Below are 26,656 nucleotides of genomic sequence, written 5' to 3'. Positions count from 1 at the left end.
CAAGACCCCAATTGATGATTTCTGCTGTCTTTTATAATAACTTTTCTGCCAAATCATGCAGTTCTTACAACACTGTTACACCATACCTGCAAACTCTCCAACCACCACTTCCTCATTTCCACATATCTTCAGTCAACCACTGTATTTCTCAAGCAGGCACCTGTTCTACTTCCTCTTTTACCCCTCTATCATCAAATCGTTTATCTCTTTTTCCTCTAAACACACTTAATTTAACTCCCTACACCCTTAATATAAATGTGTGTGCGTGCCCATACTCCACTGTATTTAACTGTGTGTGTATGTGCCATCTAACAACTCACACATACCCCCAGGCCCTGTGCATCCTACACGTGAGTGTTCCTCTCTGGTTCTGCTGCCGGATGCATGCACATTGCCACACACAGCATGGTTACCCCACAGGCCCTGTGTATGTGAAACTGTTAAAAATGTTTTAACTCTACTGTACTTGTACTGTAACCATAGTTTCATACGTATCCACCAGACACATTTAGAACACATTGATTCCCACTTGTAATGTATTAAACACATAAACAAAACCTGATTATAAACCTTATAATTACTGAATTATACCATCATAATGCAATAACCTCTAACTTCTCCTTTTCTTCATGCCATTTGGCTGCTGCTCTCTGAGCAGCATCAAGCCATGGTGTCCTAGATGACATCACTCCTCCGCTGAATGTGCACGTTGGCTTGTAGGATATGTGACCCTTAGGGTGTATTCACACCTATCTCGTTTGGAGCAGTTGTTCCGAAACAGAGAGCGTTTTCCCCCTTGGTGCGGTTCGTTTGGGGGAGTGTGAACACAGCAATCGCACTCGGATGCGGGTCAAAACAAGCGGGTGGTCTCGGTCCGCTTCCAAGCGAACTCTGGTGCGGTTCGTTTGTAGTGAGAACGTGATCCGACCTCGATCCGACACAAAGCAGGAAACAGTGCGCATTTTTGGATTAAACAGTTGCCGTAGTCAGCTGCGCTGTGCGTAATGGCCCGAAGAACGAGCATTTTTATCGTTTAAAAACCGTGCATCATCACATAAGCAGTTTTAACTCGATCATCTTACCTCTGGTCTCCATTAAATAACAAGTCGTGGTAATCAGAGCTAGCCTTCTTTGTGATAAGATTGTCTGGTTCAATCAGACTGATTGCATGTACTCCTTGAAATGTCCGTAGGCTATTATTAAATTATTTATTAATATTTTATTCCTGACAGGACAGGTGCCTATCTGTCGGCTAATCCTCTGAAGTCTCTGTGATAGTAGCTAATAGCAGAGGTTGCGAGGGTCTTTGATCTTCTATCTCCAAATTCCCGATAGACAGCCTAAATAAATAAATAACTTTCTCACTCTCTCTCTCCCGATCCCCCCCTCTTTCTTTCTCTCTCTCTCCTCACACGCGCACGCTCGACGTAGCCTACAATGTAGGTGTAACAAAACACATTATTATAATCATATAAAATCTCTGGGAATTATTTTTCCATCCCGAGAGGCTATTAGCCTATCAGAGTGTCTGCTGGCCAATCCAGGAGGCTTGGCAATACTATTTGGATCGTTTGATTTGTGGCTGTGTGAACACAAACGAACCAAGGCACAAATGCAACAATTGTATCAATTAAGCCCCTGAATCGGAACAAAGCAAACGACCTAGAGGTGTGAATACACCCTAAGTCACTGTGGGGTTCGAGGGGATGTGGGCGCACCGTACTCATTTTGACAATCATCAGCAATGTCACAATACCTCGTATGACAATATCAGCGGGACAAAAATTGAAACAGAGAACAAATAAACATTGCCCACTTGCTCCTTTTTATAATATAATTCAGATAGAAGATACTGAGTAAAATACAGTTGTCATTTTGATAACTTGTTTAAATTACATCCTCATAGAAAATGCCAAAATCAATTTAATGTTGTGCTTTACCTCATTCTGTATGAGTGAGTAGGTGGGATTTTCAATTTTGTCTGAATCTTTTTCAGGTCAGGTGATTACCTAACTGGCCCTGTGCTTGTTTGTTCACCTCCAAGCCACCAGGTGACTTGGTGAGTTTTTCCCATTGCATGCTGGTCAATGTTGTTCAATCACAGCTTTGTATTGAAAACTTCTAATAGTGCCTTTCCAGTAAGTCACTACATTGTTGCATGTTGGTGAAATGAATTGCTTTGTGCCGTTGGCATGGGTTGGGTAACGCACAAATCAATTACAATGTCCAGACATCTACTTTTGCTTTTGGTACATTTAAAAATAATTAATCAGCGTAAATTCCGTCATCAGAGGGTGTGCACGCCACGCAGGCTCTCTGCAGACAACCTCGTAGGCGGCGCGGACATGTCCAGTGGAGGCTGTGCATTTTCTTCTCTCTGATTTTTGCGCGCCATGTCGCGCCTCCCCTGAAGTTGGCTGGCGCCCCCCAGTGGAGGCGCTCCTCACACTTTGAAAAGCGCTGTGTTAGAGGAATATGTGGATAGAAATCAGTAGATAATTACATGTGAATAATACAGAACACAAAATGAAGAATAACTTCAGTCACCAAGTGCTGCTAATGTGGAGGAATCTGTCATCGTCACATTAGTGCAGCGACACATCTGACAGAGCAGTGATCAAGTCCCAATTTAATATGTGAAATCAAACTAAATATCGAGGACTTTTCAATGCAATATGCTTTGAATAGGATCACAACCTGGTAAGAGCATCATGAGTCTGATTTCTATCATCAGTTTCAACTTCAATCAATTTAATCATTCCATAGAAATTCTGAAAACATAATTTAAATTCAGTCGTCCGCTGGAACAAATCTCATCACTTTCAATCTAAGTCATTTACACAAACACAAGATCTCAAGTCAAGACTTTAGAAACCTTTTCAAGTCATCAAAGTACAAGTCAGACTCAAGTCTTCAGAAGTGCTTTTCTATGTGATGCTGTGATTGGTCTTCAGAACAGAAGTGCTATTCTATGTGATGCTGTGATTGGTCTTCAGAACAGAAGTGCTATTCTATATCTGACGCTGTGATTGGTCTTCAGAACAGGAGTGCTATTCTATGTGATGCTGTGATTGGTCTTCAGAACAGGAGTGCTATTCTATGTGATGCTGTGATTGGTCTTCAGAACAGGAGTGCTATTCTATGTGATGCTGTGATTGGTGAGTGACTGAGGGTTGTCTCTGCAGACTCTCCCCTTCAGAGGGCAGCTGGTGAACGGGCTGAGCGCATCAAAGGACAGGCCAGTCTGTATCCACACAGGTACCACACACCTTCACATCCACCCCCCTTCCTGTTTCTTCCCCATTTTCTCCCCAGTTGTACTTGGCCAATTCCCCCTGCTGTCCCGGTCGTTGCTCCACCCCCTCTGCTTGATTTGATTTGATTTGATAATATGCAATTATACATATCTTATCTTATCATTTTATCCAATGGTGCCTCAAGACCAGCAGATTATGTAACAACAACACCACACGGCCGTCTTTTCTCCGTTTAGTTTACTATCACAAAAGTAAGCAAATAATGGGTAAATATCTACCATTCCACTGACAGATATGTTAAAATTCACCAGTCCTTAATGCTAAATAGTAGCGTTAAATCATTATATTGTATCAAAGCATTTGGCTGATGTTATTGCCATGATCATAGAGGTGGACCGAAGTGCAAATAAGTAATAAAAATAGAGTCCGCACACTGGCAGCTGCTCCCAAATATTTATTTGACCACAAAAAAAGGTGACGTTACGGGCAAAGCCCTTCCTCATTCAGCTCTTAACATTCAATTGTAGTCCTAGCTGTTTACAATAGACCCTTCTCACGGGGGCCATTTTGTGTCAAGAAGCCAGGGTAAACACAGGTGCAAGCAAAACACTAATAAGGGTTTCCAACTTCCATGATTGGAATTTGGAAACCCTCATTAGTGTTTTGCTTGCACCTGTGTTTACCCTGGCTTCTCGACACAAAATGGCCCCCGTGAGAAGGGTCTATTCTCTCCAGGCGCTGCAGCTGCGTCATGAAGGCAAGTCGATCTGATTGGTTGGCGTTGGCATGCCCAGACGGTGACAGACAGACGGTCCATCCAATCACCTGCCGAGTAGCTTGAAAAAAGGGACCGCCCTCTTCAGCAGGGTAGCTTGGCCAAACCCAGATGGATGTAGGTTGTGAAACAAATGTGAACCAACCTACATCCATCTGGCAGCGTCAGGTTAGCCTGCTCTGTGCTGCTTGACACAACTCGAAGTGGGAAGTGAAAATGCACAGGGCGCATTTAGCGGAACAGAGCGGAAGCTTCAGGACCGTGCCGCGAAGCACTGCATCTGGTGGACCCAGGCATTCACTGACTACGCATTCCATCTTCAATCGGTCGATTTCAAACTGCCCCCTCCTCTCATCGCTGCCGTCTGCCGCCTGATATCCCAGCATGCTTTGCAAAGAGATGAGCGTCGGACGGCAGCGACGAAAGGAGGGACCAATTTGAAATCGACCAATTGAAGACGGAAAGACTGGAAGACAGCCAATCAAGCTGCAGCACCAAGCTACCAGCAGGTGACAGCAGGTGACAAACGTCACTGTAGTCTGCACAGGGTGCTAGACAGGCTGCGACCAGCGGTCATAATGCAACGTATCCCAGTGGAATCTGCCAGTAGAAGTGCAGACACAAAGCCAGCTGAAAAATAAGTGGGTAGGGTATACGCCGTCTATCTGCATCTACCCTGCAATACCAACCCGATCTCCAAAAAAATTGTAAAATAGCAACGTTTTTGGACTGACGTTGCTATGTTACAATTTCGGCTCCAAAATTGTAAAATGGTAACATACGTTTCTACAGGGGTGGGCGTGGTTTATGGAGATTTTCCGTTTCTAACCCCTCCCCCTATCCTCCTAACCCTAAAATCTCAGAACGTTACCATTTTACAATTTTGGAGCCGAAATTGTAACAACGTTGGTCCAAAACGTTGCTATTTTACAATTGTCTGTGAGACTGTGTTGGCAATACACCACTGCTTGCAATGTAGAACCAGCAAAGTCACTTTCTGCTTCTTCCTCTGTACCAACTGCTCAAGGATGCTATTATACAGCTGGGGTACAAACGTAAATTGCTGCTGTTTATATTTGGAAGCCTAGGTAATGTCCACAGGCTGGCTGTGAAGTGGCCTGCAGAGGGCAGGACAGCCCAAAAAGCTACAGAAAGGCACTGGCAAAATTCTGCTCTATTTCTGCAACCATTTTCACAGTGGTCATTTTGTGTCTCAAAGGCAGGGTAAACACAGGTGTAACCAAAACATTAATGATTGTTTCCAACTTCCATTCCATTTAGGTGTTCCAGTGCCCAGGGGCCCTCATTAATGTTTTGGTTGCACCTGTGTTGATCCTGCCTTTGAGACACAAAATGGCTGCCATGAAAATGGTCTATTGCTTCGCCACATTTGGAGCAAGTGCTGTTTCCTTTTTCATAGACTCAGACTAGATACATTTTTCATTCTGAGATTCACCATTATTTGCATATCTATTATTGTTTGTGTCCAAGGAGTATTGTACTTTTCTAAATGTGAACACAAATAAAGATATTAATGTGTGTGTGTGTGTGTGTGTGTGTGTGTGTGTGTGTGTGTGTGTGTGTGTGTGTGTGTGTGTGTGTGTGTGTGTGTGTGTGTGTGTGTGTGTACTTCTTTCAGACTGACTGAAGTCCAGAAAATGAGTGTGTGTGTGGAGGAAGAGGAGAGCAGAGCAGAGTCTCCAGTACCCAGCTGTCCGACTCTGTCTAAGAAGACTGAAGACTTGTCTAAATTTAAAGACATCGGCAAAGACTTCAGTGATGAACCTGGACCTTCAGACACAAAGTAAGATGACTGTTATACCAGAGGTGCCCAATTATTTTCTATGAAGGGCCAAACATTATTCTGGATGGAGGGCCATGGGCCCCCAAAAAAGGTGGATGAAATCCCTTGTGCTGATGCCAAAGAGGGCGTGAGTTTGGAACTCTATAGATCAGTGGTTTTCAAACTGTTTCACGTCAAGCACCCCTAAACTGACACAAATTAGACAACGGACCCCCATTTGATTATGGGGGTCTGATTATGGGGCACTGTTTGTGCCTTTGGGCACAAACAGTTTGAAAGCACTACAGTAGCACACATGAGACAGGCCAAACAACACATGACCGAGAACATGAGCACCGTGCTGAAATCATCACATTGAAGCAAACTAATCAAGACCTGCAGTGTGATCTTCATCACCCAACAAACACATAATACACTACAATATGCAACATCACATGCATTGTTGTCTGTCTTTACTAGAACTAATGATGTGTATAACACATGTCTGTTTCAGAGGTCAGTACCACAGGCAGAGAGCAGAGTCTCCAGTACCCAGCTGTGTGTCTATGAAGAGTGACCGGTCTAAAGACATCGGCAAAGACTTCAGTAATGAACCTGGACCTTCAGACACAAAGTAAGGCTGCTTTCTCACTGGGAACGATTGCTTTCGTTCTGTTCCGTTCCGTTCCGCTCTCCACTCTGGTCAGCTTTCACATTACAACATTTATTCCGCGCTCTGAAACAAAAACAGAGTGCACTTGCGTCATCAACTATGCCTGCAGTGTATCCTTACTCCGTTTGTTGTCTATGAGGTTCCACCACCCCACCATTGGTATTTAGTAGGGTCCAGAACGGTTGCTCAGTCTTTGCCTGTCCAGGTCTGGAAGAGGTGGCGGACGACTCCCGGTGAGACACACGTGTGGATCAGCATGGAGGAGGAGAAAGAAAGGAGCTTCTATAAACCACAGCAAAATGATAGAAACATGTTAACTCAAATGTGTGCACTCAAATGAGAAACATGATCTCAATAATGCTACTAAATGTTGACCATGTTTGAAACAAAGCCTATGTGTCGGTTTGTTATGTGGTGGTGGTGATGATATGTGTATTGTAAACGTAAAATGTGCTACAAACTAACTGATGAACAAAGGGAAAGGCGTTTTGTAAGGGTGTTTTACTGACACGATGTGTGGCGATTTGGTGCAGCCGTCACAATAATGTCTAATGATGTGTATAACACATGTCTGTTTCAGAGGTCAGGACCACAGGCAGAGAGCAGAGTCTCCAGTACCCAGCTGTCTGTCTATGAAGAGTGACTCGTCTAAAGGTTTTCTTCATCCAAACTTCAGTGATGAACCTGGACCTTCAGACACAAGGTAAGAGGACTGTTATACTGTCAGCCTACCTGAGAAGACTTGAGTAATGATGATGAAGGAACATGTTCTGTGTTGTGAGTAGACCTCCCAGACACACCTGTGTCTCACAGAGAACCTGCATCAACAATCATTGTGAACAATAAGGCATCAATACATGATGGATAAAGTAAAGAAGGTCCATAATAAAGTTTAAAAACAAAAATTGTGTACCCAAAAAAAGAGAGAGACACAGACGCAGTAAATGCACTGCAAGTGGGACCACTGCTGAAAACAATGCCCACAGACTAGAGGTAGTAGGAGGAATCACAATCCCAACCTGACAGGGAGAACTATATACAATCAACAAGTATACAGCCTACAAAGGTGAGGCAATAGAGCCCCTCACAAGGAGCCACAAATTGAAAAGTCATATAAACAGCCCAACAATGGAATGTAGCTGAGAAAAAAAATAAAAAATGAACAAAAAACTATCTCAACCTCACATTGAGCCCAGATTCCATTAGTCTACTGTGGGCTGAGCCCAAGAAATGTACTTTAACTACTTAAATCATGATGCAAATATGAATGTAGTTGAACTACCAGCAGGTTGCTGCAAAATGTAGTTAAACTACTAGTTTAATTACATGTAGTTCACTAGTCTCCATCACTGAAAATAGGAAAAAAACAGTTTAAAACAAAACACTTTGCATGTCTCTACGTCCCCATTTAGAAATAGAAGGATAAAATAGTACAATTACTGTAATTTAAATGTATACAGCATGTGTTGACACCTGACCATGCACATATTACACTGACTTCCTCACATAACAAAAAATTATGCCCTGCCCTCTACTGTCCTAAAGGGTGTATTACACTTAATGACAGTTAATGTGTAAAGCACACAGGATGTTGCACAGAAGTTATGAAGACAGCTTAATCTAAGACAAAACACTTGAAAAGTTCAATTCATTTTGAGGTACAGGTCTAAATGAATAAATCATGGAAAAGACTTGAACTGCCCAACACTAAGAGCCCTGAACAGACCTAAGTTGGCTGCAGTGAAAGAAAGAGACAGATTCAATAGAGCCAAAGTCATGCCCACTTTAGGTATATGAACCATAGATGTGAACCAAGGGATTTCATCCTCCATTCCTTTTTCCATAGACATTTTATCAAATGCTGATAAAAATAGTTGTACTTGGTCAAACGAAGTGATTCAGCTGCAGGTGTTACTCAATTAGTTTGGCCACTTTGCTGCAGTATTGCTGCAGTACACAGCAGGTAAAAGTGGGGCTTTTGTTATTTAAATGTTTTCTTTGTTCTTTACAAAAGACCCCCCAGACTGCTGCCACAGCAGCTCAGCAGCACCCCCTCACTGCTGCCACAGCAACTCAGCAGCACCCCCTCACTGCTGCCACAGCAGCTCAGCAGCACCCCCTCACTGCTGCCACAGCAGCTCAGCAGCACCCCCTCACTGCTGCCACAGCACCACAGCAGCACCCCCTCACTGCTGCCACAGCACCACAGCAGCGCCCCCTCACTGCTGCCACAGCAGCTCAGCAGCACCCCCTCACTGCTGCCACAGCACCACAGCAGCACCCCCTCACTGCTGCCACAGCACCACAGCAGCACTCCCTCACTGCTGCCACAGCAGCTCAGCAGCGCCCCCTCACTGCTGCCACAGCACCAAAGAAGCACCTTGAAAACATTGAAAATGTGGCAGTAAGACGGCAAAGTTACATGAGTAAAATCTGTATTATTGGAATCACAAGAGACAATAGAACATTTCACTCAGAACAAAACTGAGTGCTTTGACCAAGTAAAACTATTTGTATAAGCATTTAATGGCAGATGAAATCTGTTCGTATGTCTAAACTGGAAGTGGCCGTGACTTTAGTTCTCTATTGTGGAGTCGATGCACCAGCTTGTGGGGAAAGTGTTTGTTACATAACAGCAAAAAGTCATTAAAATTACACCATAAAAAAAACTGTGTTTTGAAGCCAAATTAGAAAAGTCCAAAACGTACTCATTATCTGCTAGATTTTACACACTTTTTCAACACTGGCTCACAGCCACAAGTGTAGCAAGCCAATAATGTCTTGAAATGCTCGGAAATACTGTGATTAGGCCTCCGAGTAGAGTGTGCTGAACAACCCAGTTAGGGATGCATTAGTCTCGCTGGCCAGCTTCCCCTCCCTACCGGGAGAGGAGTCTGGATAACTGGGATAAACCCTCCCCTGCTCTACTCTGCTGTCCCATTGGAGCGACTGTGTCAGTCGCTGCCGGATGTCCGCTCCCGGCTTATTATAAGCTCTGTCATTGGCTCCGACCATGTCAATCGGAGCGGCTTCCGCTCCCTCCTTCCTGTGTGTCGCTGTAAATAGTGTCCTGCCGCCTCCTGCCGCCGCAGTGAAAACAACAACGCTAAGTAGCTAGCCAGCTAATGGCACAAACCTCCACGCTAGCTCATTGCTACATGCTGAAAACGGCAAGTTGGATTGTTGGAAACTATTTTCCGTGGGCAGTGCCGCTAAGCACCGCCCATGGCAATCCCATTATGGAGACCTGCGGTGCCAGACTCCTCTCCCGGTAGGGAGGGGAGGCTGGCCAGCGAGACTAGGGATGCATCAATATGAAAATTGTGACCGATACCGATAACCGATATCAACTTTGCTGTTATGGCCGATAACCGATATTTGCCAACATTTATTTACTCAAAAGGAATTTCAGCATTTCAGTTGAATGTGTTTCCAAATGCAGCTGCTTCTTTTCATTAAATACTGCTTCACTACACTGTTTAATTTGATGCTGCTTTTAACACTACTTTTAATCAATAGCACGTCCATCATGTGTCAATCAAATTGTCTCATCCCGCCCACCAGTAATGTAGTGTACACACTATGATCTGTGTACTCAGTGATCGACTGCACTTGACAGGTTTATGTTTGTGTCATCAAGTTAGCAACAAAGATGCTACATGTCTTTCTGTGAAGAGACGCAGGAACAGAGAGACAAGACGCTTCTCTTTTGGCCCAGCAAGTAGCTGGAGCCGCTTATTTCCTGGTACTCTACATATTCCATCGCTGCTCACAAGATAGACTGAATCACTAAGCCAGAACGTGGCAATACCTCAGGCCATATCCCATAGTCCTTTGCAGGCCATGTGACTGTGGCCCTCCTTGCCCAAACCTGTACTTGTTGTGATTTATGTCCACTAGATGTCACCACAACTGATAGTTTCCATTAATTCCATACTCTGCTTGCAGCAACAAAAGATAGTTAAACCCTTTTTTAGTTAATTTACTACCTTTATAAACTCTTCTAATCTGTATGAATGAATTGCCTTCATCTCCACAGAGAGAGGAAGACGAGTGATGACAGACGAAGACCTGGACTGCAGACATCCAGTCAAACCAGCATCATACAAAGTAAGACTTGGAGTGTATCTACTGTTGTCACCATTTCTACAACCACGACTTATTGTGTTGCTACAGACACATGTTTCTTTCTCATGCAACATATATACATACACAGTTTGTGTGTGTGTGTGTGTGTGTGTGTGTGTGTGTGTGTGTGTGTGTGTGTGTGTGTGTGTGTGTGTGTGTGTCTATGTACACACACACACACACACACACACACACACACACACACACACAGCACTTTGGGGTGAGCTGAACATTACTACCAGATACTATACAGTATTTGAGTAACCCTTATTTACTCCTTCATGTCTTCCAGTGGACGGTGCTCTGCAGGTGGTTTTAGATGAGCATAAGATCATTCTGATAAAGAGATGTGGATTTGTGACAGAAGGAACTGAAGCAGGAAGCGCTGAAGCAGGGACTGGAACCTCCTTCAACAGGATCTACACTCTGCTCTACATCACAGTGGGACAAAGTGAAGACGTTAATACCCAACATGAGGTGTGGCAGCTGGAGAGAGTGTCCAAGATGAAGACCCTCCATGATGCTCCACTCAAACAGGAGACAGCATCCAGGATGGAGGAGACCCATGAACCTCAGATCAACTGCCACGACATCTTTAAACCCTTACCTGACCAAGAGAAGAAAGGGAAAGACAATGAAGAAAGGTTACCTGACAAAGAGAATGAAAAGAAAGAAAAGAAACAAAGGTTACCTGGCCAATGGAAGGATGGGAAAGAAAACAAACAAAGTGTACCTGGCCAAGAGAATGAAAAGAAAGAAAAAGAGATAAAATTCAGAGTAGTTCTGACGCAGGGCATTGCTGGCATTGGAAAAACCTTCTCAGTGCAGAAGTTCACTCTGGACTGGGCAGAGGGTTTGGAAAATCAAGATGTCAGTCTTGTGATTCCGCTTTCGTTCAGGGAGCTGAACTTGATCAAAGCTAAGCGGTACAGTCTTCTCACGCTGCTCCATGTTTTCCATCCAACATTACAGACGGTCACAGCAGAGCAGCTCTCTGTCTGTAAAGTTGTGTTCATCTTTGATGGCCTGGATGAAAGCAGACTTTCAATGGATTTCCAGAACACCAAGGTTGTGTCTGTCGTCACACAGGTATCATCAGTAAATGTGCTGTTGACAAACCTCATCAAGGGGAATCTGCTTCCCTTGGCTCTCCTCTGGATAACTTCCAGACCCGCAGCAGCCAATCAGATCCCTCCTACATGTGTTGACAGGGTGACAGAGGTACAAGGGTTCACTGATGACCAGAAGGAGGAGTACTTCACGAGGAGATCCAGTGATAAAGAGCAGGCCAGCAGAATCATCTCCCACATCAAGGCATCCAGGACCCTCCACATCATGTGCCACATCCCAGTCTTCTGCTTCATCACTGCTACAGTTCTGGAGCACATGTTGACTACAGACCAGAGAGCAGAGCTGCCCAAGACCCTGACTGAGATGTACTCACACTTCCTGCTGGTTCAGACACAGAGGAAGAAGCAGAAGTATAATGAGAGACGTGAGAGGAGTCAACAGGAGCTGACAAAGACTGACAGGGAAGCTCTTCTGAAGCTGGGGAGACTGGCGTTTGAACATCTGGAGACAGGCAACCTCATGTTCTACCAAGAAGACCTGGAGAAGTGTGGTCTTGATGTCAGAGAGGCATCAGTGTTCTCAGGAGTGTGCACAGAGATCTTCAAAAGAGAGTGTGTGCACTTCAAGAAGACGGTCTACTGCTTTGTTCATCTGAGCATTCAGGAGTTTCTCGCTGCGGTCTACCTGTTCCACTGCTACACAAACGGGGCTGAGAAAGTACTGGAGACATTCCTGGGAAAAGCCTGGAGCAGGCAGGGTAAAAGTAGTCAATCACTGGATGTCTTCCTGCAGAAAGCCATGCGCAAAGCCCTGCAGAGTAAAAATGGCCACTTGGACCTCTTTGTCCGCTTCCTTCATGGCCTCTCACTGGAGTCCAGCCAGAGACTCTTAGGAGGCCTGCTGGGTCAGACAGACAGCAGCCCAGAAAGCATCCAAAGAGCCATCAGCAACCTGAAGGAGATGAACACTGATGATTGCTCTCCTGACAGAAGCATCAACATCTTCCACTGTTTGATGGAGATGAATGACCAGTCAGTACATCAGGAGATCCAACAGTTCATGATGTCAGGGAACAGATCAGATAAGGAACTCTCTGAGATCCACTGCTCAGCTCTGGCCTACATGCTGCAGATGTCAGAGGAGGTTCTAGATGTGTTGGACCTGCTGCCATACAAGACATCAAAGGAGGGACGGCGGAGACTGATCCCAGCTGTGAGGAACTGCAGGAAGGCTCGGTTAGTCCTGGTACACACACACACACACACACACACACACACACACACACACACACACACACACACACACACACAGTAAGGATCCCCATTAACTCATGTCTATGGCACCAGCTAGTCTTCCTGGGGTCTGAATCCAGTCCATCATATCATACAACATCACATTTGTGTTGTATGTTCATCAATAAAAAATGTTGATGAGTTTAAATATGTTATTGTAGATCCCACTCTGTGCTTTAAAAAGCATATAAGGAAGATCAGCCAAACACTGAAATATAATCTAGCCAATTTCAGACAGATCAGAAACTCGCTCACTACTGTGGCATCCAAGATCTTTTTATTTATTTCAAATGGTTTTTATTCGTTTTTAAGCAATACAAACAAGAAAAAACAAAACCCGTAGAAGACAGACAATACAAAATAGGTGCATGGTTGCATGATGTCATACATGTATACAATCTCCTGAATAATTGTGATGCAATGACAACCAAGTGTAAAAATAAAACCAAAATAATAGAGACAAGGAAAGAACAAGAGGGGGGTGGGAAGAGGGTAGGGTAGAGATGTTGGGGGCTACTACCGGTAATCTAAAGTTCTTGCATCAAATTCCTTATGATAATAATCTAAGAAGGGGTGCCAAGTCATTTCAAACTTTTCCAGAGAGCCCTGGACTGTGCATCTGACTTTTTCTAGTTTAAGAAATGACATCCAAGATCTTTTTAAACACAATTATTTTTTCTCATTTCTCCTATTGTATGACATGTTGGTCATAAGACATCCCTAAAGCTGCTTGAGTCTCTTCATAAACAAGCCCTGAAAATATTTGACAAGAAACCACGACAACATCACCAATGCCGTATAACCTCCCGATATAAAATGTTAAATTTTGAAAATACAATCATGTATTCCAATATCCACATGGTGTTCATATAATGCTGCTCCCTTTGTCCAACTCAGCAGCAGAACAAAGGTTTGAAAGTAAACCATAGTTTATAGATATTGGTGCAGCCCTTTCAGAGGCTGGATAGTAATCCCTCACGTCAGCTATGACTGAAGATTGTTTCTACTTGCTGTCACCAACCATGGCCACGCCCCCTGGCACATCTCTCCCCTTGAGGGCAGCATGTGGGGCATATAAGGCGGGCGCGCACATCGATCTGCTCCCAAAATAGTAATTTTTCTTCACTATTCTGTGGAGCAGTGTGCCCAGATCTGAAAGGGCTGCGCCAATATCTATAAACTATGGTTTACTTTCAAACCTTTGTTTATATTCTATTGGCTCCGCCCTTTCAGAGGCTGGGGTGACCAGGCAGGGTATTCCCCTTTGGACCACCTAGCATCCTCACGGGCCGGGCCCGGGGAGCAGGTGTGGTTTTTAAAGGGGAAAACTCATTTAAGACATAATAGGGAGAATCAGATTCTAGCCTATGCTTTCATGTCCATGAAGCACCATTTGCTCTCTACAGGAAACTCGGGAGGAAAGGGAGAGAAATAGTCTCCTGGAGAAGGTACCCAGGCAAGCATTTTGTGCCCTAATAACCTTTCCTTAAGGAGGAGGGACAGGGGAAGTTCCTCTTAGAGGAAGAAGACCCCTGTTAAGAAAACCCCACCATTTGTCTTGCTTTAGGGTTTGCACTATTTAGTGCTTGTAGAAGCATAGAAAGAGGTATTACCTTCTTTCTCGTGCTCTCAGTACTGAGTGGGTCAGAGAGCTCTCTGAGACATCTCTCAGGTAAAAGAGGATGAAGGGACCAGCTGAGGCCCATGAAGCCGCTGCACAGATGTCTGCCACAGACATACTCCTCAACAGGGCCATGGAGGAGGCCATGGCTCTGGTGGAATGTGCAGATGCCCTGTGGGGGCTCGGTTCCAGCGCCATATAGGCCTCTGTGATAGCATCTCAAAACCAATGGGAGAGCTGCTGTGTGGATAGGGCGGCCCCTGGTGACTGGACTCTTTAGTGGACAAACAGCTGTTGTCTCCACCTGGTTTTTGACGTGCGTAAAACATATTGTGTCAGAGCGCGTATTGGGCACAGGCAGTGTGCCTCCTCCTCAGAGGGGTCTCTGTGAGGAGGAGGACAGGAAGCCTCTAAGGAGATAGTTCTTGATCTGAAGGAGCTATATAGAGACTTGGAGATAAAGGAGGGATTTGGCAACACAGTGGCTGATCCTCCATCTGCTCTGATAGACAGACATGATGGTGCTGATCCTTCATCTGCTCTGATAGACAGACATGATGGTGCTGATCCTTCATCTGCTCTGATAGACAGACATGATGGTGCTGATCCTTCATCTGCTCTGATAGACAGACATGATGGTGCTGATCCTTCATCTGCTCTGATAGACAGACACGATGGTGCTGATCCTTCATCTGCTCTGATAGACGGACACAATGGTGCTGATCCTTCATCTGCTCTGATAGACAGACACGATGGTGCCACTGACAGAGCAACAAGTCACTCACTCTTTTGGCTGAAGTGAGAGCCAATAAGAGGGCCGTTTTTAATAAGAGCATTTTGAGCCATATTTTGTCTATCGGCTCAAAAGGAGGCTCTCTGAGGGCGCGCAGTACCAAGGGCGCACAGTACCTAGGGCAGGTCCCACTGGGGGGCCAGTGAGCGCACGACAGGTCTGCTGCGTCTCAAACCTCTCAAGAATCTCCTAAGAAGGTTATGGGAGAAAACTCTTCTATCACCAAAACCTTCATGGCATGACAACATTTCTGCTGCATAACCTTTTATGGTTTCTGCAGCCAGATTTCTGTCCACCAGGGACTGTAAATATGAGAGGATAGTGGGGAGGGGACACGATGTGGGTTCCACTCCCTTTCCCTCACACCAGGCTTGGAACGCAGCCCATTTTGCTGCATAAACCATGGTAGTGGAAGGGGCTCTGGCATTCTGAATGGTGTGTACCCAGGGCGAGAAATTCATTTTGCAAAATAGGGGGGAATTCCCCCCTTAGGATCTTCGGATAGGGGGGATTATTAGATTTTGGGGGGATTTATAGACTTTGGGGGGGATTTATTTAGTCGCCGGCTAAAATTTTTGGTCGTTTGAAGCCAGTGATGTCATTATTCAGTCTTAACCATCAATATTTGGTCATTTTCTCATTCACTCCCATGTCCCCACCTGCTCTCCCTGCAGGGCTTGAAATTAACTTTTTTGATCACCAGCCAATTAAAGTTACCAGCCAATTAGAATTTCCACTAGCCAAAATGTTTTTCTTGAAATAAACCAGAATATGAGTGCCACTGGGTTAATTTAAGCATAAGTATCTCTCTCTCTCTCTACAGTCACTACTGTATCTGTAAGTTCTTCACAATAGAAATCGTCCGGGTTTGTCGATGAAAGCTTGCTTTTTTATCAGCAAACGTTCAACACGGCTCCACACGGCTGAAAGCAATCAGGATCACGCCTGGCACGGGTTCTGCATGTCAGGATCGTTAACCTCATTCTCGTTCTCTGAATCAACTGGCACTCAACATCGGGAGGATTAACTTTACTATTACAGTAACGTCGGTCCCGTTCAGTGAAGCCGCTGCATGTTAGATCGCCGCTCTGGCGGCTGTATCCAGTATAGGTCACAAGGCCCGCCTCCCCATGTTAGTGGATGGGGAAATGGACAAACTAAACAATCACAGTACACATTAGATAATCTTTTCCCAAAGGTGGTTTGTATCGTTTTAGATAGTTCTTCTCATGCTAATGCCTGTGCAAGTGGTCATTTTTCTGATCAGTTTGTTTTTAACTCATTGAGTGCCAATGACGTCTAAAGACGTCAATTCAAATAGTAACGTAGAGTGCCAATGACGTCTAAAGACGTCAATTGCGTTTTTTGACGGTGGGACGTGGATCAAAGCCTGATGCATCTCCTGTAAAAATATGGGGGATGTTGAAGGTGTATAAGCTATTTTACGGACCCATTAGGTGGCGACAGTGCTCTCCAGATTAGAGAAAGGCGAGGAAAAACAGCAAAGAAACCGTGATGAAAGGGAAACCGATGCATGCTGGAGCCAGAGCGGCACAGATTGCTCTGGCTGGAGCCAACGTTAGCTGCGAACAGCAGCCAATCAAAATTCCTTTGTTTTCGCTTGTTTTATTGAAGGAAATTATTTTTGAGGTGTCACTACATCAGAAAATATTAGCTTCAGAGTCAGTGATGTGCTTGAAATGCTTCATTTCACAAAAGGCTCATTATCTCAGCTTCTAGTTTGAAACGTCTGTTTTTGCTGAAACCAACCTATCTTCTACTGCTGATAACTAAAGAACGGAAAATGATATCAATACACTTTTTTTTGCTGATGATACAAGATAGTCTCATCGTTCTTTGGGCGTGTTCAGTGTTTACATAGTAATATCACACAATATTCTGTGGGTCTTGAGAAATCACTGAAAACGCTCTGAAAGGGCTGGCACTGGGAGCATCCGTTTTCCAAAAGTGGCTGGCACTCAATGAGTTAATTAGTTATTTGACATATAAAAAGGGATGATTGACAGCTTTGGCAGCCAGTCTCAAGCCATCATCTGGAGAGGCTCTTCACCTTATAGATCTAGTTTACATAGAGAAGACACTGCTTGGTAAAACAGAAGGAAGACACTGCTTGATCTGTCTACCAGACTGTATATCGATGGACATTGTTTCGAGAAAGGTGTGCAAGGAAGTAACGTTGGTTGGGGACTGAAGTAAGTTCAGAAAATGTGTTTTATGAGTTACTCCAGCTACGTTATCAGTTATTTTAATACACAATGGTTTTAACCGATGAAGGCTAGCATTAGCTGCTTGTGTTTTACCCAGCTGTTTTTTTGTCGGCTTAATATTACTCAGTAGCGGCTGGTGCATTTTTGTCCAGGGAGGGCTATACCAAATACAGGCCTGGACAATGGGGTTGAAATCAATATGATTTTCATTTTTCATTTTATTGTTTATTTAAATCAGGGACAGTTCACAGCAAATGTGCAGTGTCAGATTGTAGCTAAAAGCTAATTCGCATCCGTCGTCCCTGGACGCACGAAGGCTTGTGCGCACATAGTTCACATTAAAATCAGAAGGTCCTAAATCTATACACAATAATAAAATACAGCATAATAAAAGGTAAAAGCCATCAAATTCAATACATACACATGTACAAAAGTAAATTTAAAAGTCAATGTCATAATTACAACAGGCCATGAGGCCACCCATTCTGCCCTCAATGGCCACACGCCTGGCCCTCTCTTAACTCATTGAGTGCCATGGACGAATGTTCGTCAATTGCGTTTTTTGACGGGGGGATGTCGATCTAAGCCTCTTACATTGCCTCTTACAATATGGGAGCTATTGAATGTGTCTAACCTATTTTACAGAACCCTTAGGTGGCGACAGTGCTCTCCAGATTACAGAAAGGTCCGGAAAACTGCAGGAGAAAGCCGTGATCAAAGAGAAACCGATGCATGCTGCAGCCAGAGCCATATAGATTGCTCTGTCTGCAGCTGACAGTTGGCTGCGAACATCAGTCAATCCGCGCCCACAACTGAGCTCCTCTGCCTCTGTCGGTCTGTCTGCATATAGTTTCTCCACACGATTACCCGCCAGAAAGGCAGCACCCGACGCCGAACGGCCAAACCTTTTCCTGCAGTCCCGTTTGGCATTTCCTTGTCGCGCTGGGAGCTGCCCGGGAGCCGCCGTCAGCCGCCCGGCGCAAAAACGGAGGCTCCGAAAATAGACTGGGTGCGTGTGGGGAGGAGTTTGCAGCTCAGGGGGGGAGAGGGGGGTGGGGCACGCAGGCTGCACAGAACTACACCACGTCACTACATCAGAAAATATTAGCTAGAGTCAGTGAATGTGCTTGAAATGCTGCATTTCACAAAAGGCTGAATATCTCAGCTTATAATTTGAAAACTGTCTTTTTGCTCAAAACAGCCTATCTTCTCCTAACCTGACGCTGCCAGATCGATGAGTTTGCTTCAAATATCTGTTTCACAAACAACATCCATCTGGATTCGGCCAAGCTACATTGCTGAAGAGGGCGGTCACTTTTTTCAAGCTACTAGGCAGGTGATTGGATGGACCGTCTGTCTGTCACCGTCTGGGCTTGCCAGCGCCAACCAATCAGATCGACTTCCCTTCATGACGTAGCAGCGCCTGATCAGCTAGGACTACAATTGCTAATAGTTAGCATGGAGGTCGCAGATTTTTTGCTGTTTTTGTAAGGTGAATATTGGGTGCAACCATTGACTATTCAATTTGCCAAAAGAAAGAAGAATTACTGCAGATGTCTGACTGAGGATGAAGTGCAGGTAGGCCATTTTGCACGTTAAATGTAACTGATTGGATTAACTGCTGTTACGCTAACGATAGCAACATTTGGAGGTTGGGGTGCTACGTCTGATGATTGATGATTAATGTTAACGTTAACAGCGATTCATTCATAACACATATCGTTGTTCGTTTCTTCAGGGAACTGATGACACGATATGACACCGAGTGGCACGCACCCTGGACGGCTAACGTCATGGAGACGCAACGCTCTCTAGCCTTTATGATCATGGCAACAACCAAATGCTTTGATACAATATAATGATTTAATGCTACTATTTAACTGGTGAATTTTAGCATATGTGTCAGTGGAATGGTAGATATTTACGCATGACTGGAGAATGTTATTTGCTTACTTTTGTAATAATAAACTAAACGGAGAAATGACGGCCGTGTGTGGTGTTGTTGTTACATAATCTGCTGGTCTTGAGGCACGATTGGGTCAAATGATAAGACGATGTAAATGCATAAAGATGTTGTCAGATGAATCTGCGAAAGGGAGCTGCCTGGAGCCCAGAGGACGTCAACAGAGAAGAGGAAAAACACCCTGGTTATACCATGCAGCATGTATTTGGATATAATCTCTAACTTTAAGAATGGTTCCTTGTTGATATACCGTATTCCTAGTATTGGCTCCCATGACGTTTGTTTACCCCCTATCTAAAGTACAAGTGCAAAATCTTAAGCTACCGGTATGTTCTATCGATAAACCAATTTCTCGAATAACAGCTCCAAAATATCAGACATATAGGACTACTATATGCTAGAGCTATATTCACACTTCACAGTATAATTTATGCAAGCGGGGGAAAATATCAGATAAACTGATTGTTGTATTGTATCCTGAGATCTTTAATCTCGCCTGTATAACATAATATGTCACTCGGACACCAACGTGAGTTAACGTGGTTTATTAAACAGCAGCCAACATTCCAATCATAGCAGAATACACTTCAGCTAGCAGTAAAGGGACAATACATCACACTGATCTTTGCAGTTCTGTGTTGATTAGCTAATAATTCAGTGGCATTTTGATTAACGTTATGATTTATTTCGATTTGGAACAAAAATTATGGTTTAACAGATTGCATGTTTACTGGGCTGTGGTGAGAGTGAGAAGGGCTTTGTGTTTGTGTGACTTGCGTGAATGGCTAGCCGTTAGCCATTACAGCCTTACAGCTAATAAGTTATCCCAGCCTAGCGGTCTGACGGCTATCTCCCCAAATTCTACAACAATGTCTTGTTTACTAACGTTCATAGTTGATAACATTACAGCAATACAGTTACGGTTTCGTACTCACTGTAAGATCAAGTGTTTAACGTTTATGTTAGCTTATTGTTTTGAATAGAATGTTTGACTAGCACACTGGAGCTAGCCTCGGTAGCCGCCGCCATGTTGAATAGTGAAAGAACTACAAACGCAGAGGCGCCTCTCGGTGGCGTCACACCCGGTCTCGCCACAGCCCGCCCCTAGCTCACGCTGATTGGTGCGCCTGTGTGGCGGCCGGTTTGAATGCATCTCTGAGGCCAGGGCCAGACTGAGGTGGATTGTGAATTTGTGGAACAATGCCGCCCCCGTCTGGTGGAGTCAGGCTAATCTTCTCCGGCTCATAACTAAAGAATGGAAAATGGTATCAATAAACTTTTTTTTGCAGATGATAGAACAGGGTCTCCTCGTTCTTTGTGTGTGTTCGGTGTTTACATAGTAATATCACACAATATTCTGTGGGCCTCGAGAAATCACTGAAAACGCTCTGAAACTCTGGCACTGGGAGCTTCCGTTCTCCAAAAGTGGCTGGCACTCAATGAGTTAAAAACTTTTTCACTGTGAATTTAAAACCTTTAAAAGAACCGCAATTTCTTACCTCTATTGGCAGGGTGTTCCACAGACCAGCGGCCCTGATTGAAAATGCCGATTGGCTAAATTTGGTATTTCTAAAGGCTGTGGAACAGTCCCCTCTGGTGGAGGCTCTTGTAGCTCGCCCACCTGTGTTACGGGTAACAAACTTGTTGAATGGGGGGGGGGGGGGGGGGGGGAGGCCATTGAGGATTCTATACATAAGACAGAGGTTAGCCATCATCAGGAAGTTATCAAAGGTCAGGAGGTCATGTTTCCTGATAATCTCACAGTGATGGAAACTATTTGGCTTCTTGTCAAAGACCTTCAGTGCCTGTTTATACAGAGTGGAGAGTGGCTTTATTGCCGTTTTGACAGCCTGAGACCAGGTAGTTACACAGTATGACATATGCGACATGATGATAATCATAAGGATTCTCAATTTCTCAATATCAATATCATATGTTTCACGTATACAAAATCAGTGTTCATTAGCGATGGGCATCCCTTTTCGAATAATCGTTGTTATTATCAAGGTCAACTTTTATTATTGAAAGTCGAAATTCGTTTTTTTTTTTTTTTCTTTTTTCTTTTTTGTGAGTGAAATGTTGCATTGTCTCCCCTGATTCTAAGTATATTTGAATCGCTTGGTTTGAGCAAGTAAAACAATTTGTATAAGCATTTTAAGCAAGGTTTATGGAAAAATGAATGGCGGATGAAATCCCATGAAGAGGGAGAGGGGGTGACTTTGGCACCCCTTTGGCACTCAGACCTGAGCCTACTAAATATTTAATGAACCACTCATGATTGTCAAAACTGTTTTTTATTTTCGAAAATGTCAATGTCATGTAACATGTTCTTTACTTCAGTGGTGCAATGCTTGTTTGAGCTAAAAATCCACAGCAGAAGCTTTTTCTATTAATTAATATCAGGGGAGACAATGCAACATTTCACTCACAATTTTTTTTTTTTTTTTTTTTTACATTTTTAATTTTTTTTTTATTATAATTTTTTTTTCCGAATTTCGATTAAAAGTCGACTTTGGCCAGCGAATTTCGAATAGTGTTTTTGCTAGAAATGCCCATCCCTAGTGTTCATCTCATTGAACTGAATGGTGATGTCAAACAAACCTTATATTTTGAAATAATATTCCTGCCATACCTCATTTGATCAGTTTTTAAGTAACATTTGCTTGTCATCATCAATTTAGACGGCAGAAATGTCACTATTAAAATAACTTCATATCATCACGATGATTCTACTGAAAGACAACAAACAATAATAGGCTATTGAATTATCATCCACTCCAGCCCTAAATCAAGCAAGTAGTAACGGACGTTAGCCTACTAGTAGCCTACCTTGAATCATATGGGCAACAGATTAGTAGGCATATCAATCACGGAGCAGATTACAGAAATAGACAGTAACCTGGTCAGCAGCCCTCTGATCTCTACATCAAACTTCCCTTTAGCATCCATATTTACTTGAAAAGCACATGGCATAAACACTTTGGAAGAAGGACTTGCCACAGCATGTGAATGAGTTACATTACATTACCTATGAGGAAAGCACGTTCGTGCATGCAAATAGAGTCCGTCAAGAATGCATTGCCGTCACTCTACCTGGCCCCACCTCCACCTGGTCGCTAGATACCAGCGCCCCGAATCCCTTTGTTTTGAGAGCGAACAGCGCATGTGCAATTTATACAGATCCCCGGACGGCGTCCGTGGCAGAAAGTAGTTGATCCAAAACAGTACACATGTAGTTCATTATGAATCTACATATTTATTGCAGATTATATAGGCTACTCACTATCTAATATTCACCTCGCTCATAAAATATATATATATATATATATATATATATATATATATATATATATATATATATATATACTGTATAAGTTTTATTTCCCCCTCCTTTATGTGCGTAGGTGGGGCGGCGCCCTGGCGCCCTCTAGTGGCTGGCCGCCACTGATATTACTATAACCTAACAACCGATAACGATAACTGGAATAACAACACATATTTTCAGAACTTACCAGGTTGTCCAACTGCCTGTGTATGCCAGGAAATGTGTTTTATAACGTTACAACTCCCGGGTATAAAATGAGGCCTACACAATACCAGCCATTACTAATAGCTAACGGTTTAGCCTGTCGCAAACAGACACTGGGTTTTATTTGGGGTGAAGAACGAGGAGGGTATTTAGCCTATATTATGGATATCTCTGGGAAGTGCTTTTATTATGGGGATGTTCGCAAGCTCCTCTCCTCATAGCTGTTGTATAAGGATACAGAAGAGACAGGCAGCTGGATAACGTTAATTAGAAAAATGACCCGACTGAGAGCCAGCACTGGGCTGCCCAGTCAGTAAACGTAAGTTACAACGTAGCCAAAGGTTCAGTTCGATTTCACCTGTTAAACCAATATTTGTTACAAAATGAATTAAATCATAATGTTAATCAAATGCTACGGAAACATTAGCTAATCAACAGACCTGCAAAGATCAGTTCGTCGGATAATAATTTCGCCCTGTGACGGTTTGTGCCAGAGAGCACCCCGGAGTCTGGCTGGTAGGAGCAATCTCCGACAACGAAATTCTGATTTCCATACAGGCGTTATTTTGATAAACTGACCTCGTAGTGGGAATCTACATGGTTACTTTTGGCGAGAGAAAAAATATTAGAACTTAAAGTGCCATATTTACAGAGCTAGAGAGGATTGACTACACAACGCAATGTGCGCAAATCTAGAAACAGCAGCTCTACATAAGAAAGTATAGAGGGGATAGAGGAGGGGGGGGGGGCTACTGTGCAGACTCTGGTTCTCTGATCTGAGAAGATTTTGGCTTCAATAGACTATACAGGGAGGAGATAGGCACGCTTTCTCCATTCATATATATCTCAATGGTTCTGACGAGCACGTGATAAGCTGACAGCTGGGGGGCAAAGTGCTTCCAGGACATTTATGTGCAGGGAGGGGGGGGTGTGCCCCCCCCCCCCCCCCCCCCCATCTGGAGAGGGAAGCATGTGTGAACACTGTCACGTGTGACATCACTCTCCCCAGAGGGACTCCCTCTGAAAGTCTGTTGGGGGTCCCCCAAAACTCCAGACCTCGGAGAATAGAGAGAGGGGGGGTCTTAGAACACCCCTCTTGTGCCGTATCGAGTCTACTTTCATTCGATTGAACCAGCGCTGTATCCTTCTCATGTGAAGGAGACCCAGCGCCACGACGTGACTCGATGCCATTGTCCCCAGTAAGTGCCTCACAGTGAGGGCTGTCACTGTGGCTCCTGGGGCAAATTGATGGAGGAGGGAGAGTAGGACTTCCACCCTTTCTGAGGATAATCTCCCTCTCATGACCCTGGAGTCGAGGTTTATCCCCAGATAGGTCACTGTCTGACTGGGGAGGGGAGAGCTCGTCTTCCAATTTATGGCAAAACCCAGTGATTGGAGGAGCTCTACTGTCTCCATCATATGCAACAAGGCAGTCTGTTCTCTTGACTCGTCCAGCAGAAACAGGTCGTCCAGATAGTGGAGGACCCTGATACCTCTCCTTCATAGAGGGGCTAAGGCTAGCATGCACATGGTAAAGGTTTGAGGGGCTAGCGCGTAACCGAAGGAGAGACGGTTGTATTGATAGGCTACCCCCTGAGAGGAGAAGCGCAGGTATTTGTGGTGTGCCTGGCAGATTGGAATATGGAAATATGCATCCGCCATGTCTATTGTCACAAACCAATCGTGTTGTTTTCTGCACGACATCAGATGTCTGACTGTCAGCATGCGAAACTGACACTTTATTATGAAATTGTTGAAATATGACAGATCCAGAATCGGTCGAACACCGCCTGACCTCTTGGTTGTGAAGAAGTAACAGGAATAGAAAGCGCTCTGTACTTCCCTCAGGGGAACTCGGGAGATCGTCTCTTTCAATAGAAGATCTTGCAATTCTGTCTCCAGAGCCAACTTTCCATCTGGGAAAAATACTTTCCAACTGGCCCTTGAATGGGAGGATGTTGTTTTGAATTGCAGAGTTTAACCTGTTGTCATTGTGTTCCAAAGCCATTTCTGGCCCTGGGAGATTTCTCTTCACAGCAGGCTGCGTTCTGAGAGGGCCTGAGGGACATACTCTGTATGAGTCTATATGTTTCATTTGTTTCAACAGCAGCTTTCAACCCACCGTGCTGCTGCTGTGTGCACGGGGGCCCCTATGAAAGAGAGTGAGAGTGTTATCTCTTGTAGGATTGCTCTGTCTCTCCTCTGGTATTGTTGTAAAGCAGGTGAGAGAGGAAAAGTCATCTCTTTTTGAATGAGGCCGCCTAGGCAAACACCGCTTCCCCTCCTGTGATAGGACAGAGAGCGAGGAGTAGGTGTGGTTACTGACGTCCCAGAGAGGAGGGGGGAGAGTGCGAGCGGGAATCTCACTTCTTTCAGAGTGAGCCCACATGGGGAGAAATGTGAATTCTGGTGCATTTCTTCCCCTCCTGTGATTGGATGGAAAGGGTGAGTCTTATAGGCCAATCAGGAGGCTTGCTTTTGTCTGAGGTTTTCTGCTGTAAAACCTCTGAGGCCCTCTCAGAGCACCGCCGAGGCAGCGGGTGAAGCTGAGCGTGGAGCTGCCGGCCCGGCCTCTTATGGAGGGAGAGTGAGCCTATTTGACGGCATTGTGGAAGTCACCAAGCTTTGACACACACACGCGCGCGCACACACGGACACATACACATACACATACACATACACATACACATACACATACACATACACATACACATACACACACACATACACACACACATACACACACACACACACACACACACACACACACACACAGCTTTGTGATGTTGTATTAAAGGCACAAGCCTCTTTCACAGCTTTATTATTATTATAAAGCTGTGGTCCAGCGGGAAACGTTTTATTTAATCGTTTTCCTGTTTTAGACTCAAAAAGTGTTTTAGACAAACTAGCTTTCTGAACGGCACCAGCCCCATCTGGAGAATTGGGCTTTGGAGCCGAAGCCGTTAATGTTTGTACACTATTAAAAAACACATGACACTTTATCTCTGGTATCTTAGTTTTAAGAGGGAGGAGGGTGAAGACCTCGCTGCTCCAGTCTTGCAGCAGGGAATCGGAGGAGGAGGCCAGGACGATTATGTTGTTCTGGGCAGCCCGAGTTTGAGTGGCGCTCTTGTGTGCTTTATCTGAGAGCCGTAGGAAAACAGCGTCTCTCTCCAGCGGCGGGGTGGGTTTTCTTTGTCGTAGAAGGAGGCGCCAGGCAGGAGCACGGGGACCAGGCTGTCTTCAAGTGGAGGAGCAGAGGGGAAGCCTCGGTCTGTCTCCCCCTCCACCCGTGTCATGTCCTCCCACCGCATAGCGGGACCTCTCGTGGTGCCCGGCCGGGCAAAGGTGCAGTGTTTCAGCTCATGCAGGCAGGGCAGGCCAGAGAGGAGGAGAGCTGCCCTCGGCGTGCGCTGCTCCCGGGGTGGGAAGCTCCAGACCCAATCAGCGAGCCGCCGTGGAAACCAGGCCAGGAAGGTCGAGCCGCTACCCCGCTGCTGCTGGACGAGGGGCGGCAGGCGGAGGAGGCAGAGGGCGACTGGG

General features: G+C 44.7%; 1 protein-coding gene across 1 annotated transcript in view; it reads left to right on the top strand.

Moving 5' to 3' along the window:
* Positions 1–342: 342 nt before the first annotated feature.
* Positions 343–26,656, top strand: part of LOC310770912 (NACHT, LRR and PYD domains-containing protein 3-like) — a gene marked incomplete at its 3' end in the record, with an annotated part of 67,974 nt that continues 41,660 nt past the window's right edge. The window contains exons 1-8 of the mRNA XM_083631863.1: positions 343–427; positions 1,997–2,059; positions 3,186–3,258; positions 5,672–5,836; positions 6,330–6,449; positions 7,069–7,191; positions 10,528–10,598; positions 10,909–12,922. Of these exons, the coding sequence (XP_083487989.1) occupies positions 5,691–5,836; positions 6,330–6,449; positions 7,069–7,191; positions 10,528–10,598; positions 10,909–12,922 (2,474 nt within the window). The 5' untranslated portion in view covers positions 343–427; positions 1,997–2,059; positions 3,186–3,258; positions 5,672–5,690. The remainder of the gene's footprint in view (positions 428–1,996; positions 2,060–3,185; positions 3,259–5,671; positions 5,837–6,329; positions 6,450–7,068; positions 7,192–10,527; positions 10,599–10,908; positions 12,923–26,656) is intronic.

The sequence above is a fragment of the Poromitra crassiceps genome (genome assembly GCF_964638095.1).
Source record: "Poromitra crassiceps genome assembly, chromosome: 2".
Lineage (NCBI taxonomy): Eukaryota > Metazoa > Chordata > Actinopteri > Beryciformes > Melamphaidae > Poromitra > Poromitra crassiceps.
This window is presented reverse-complemented; position numbering and strand designations above follow the sequence as displayed.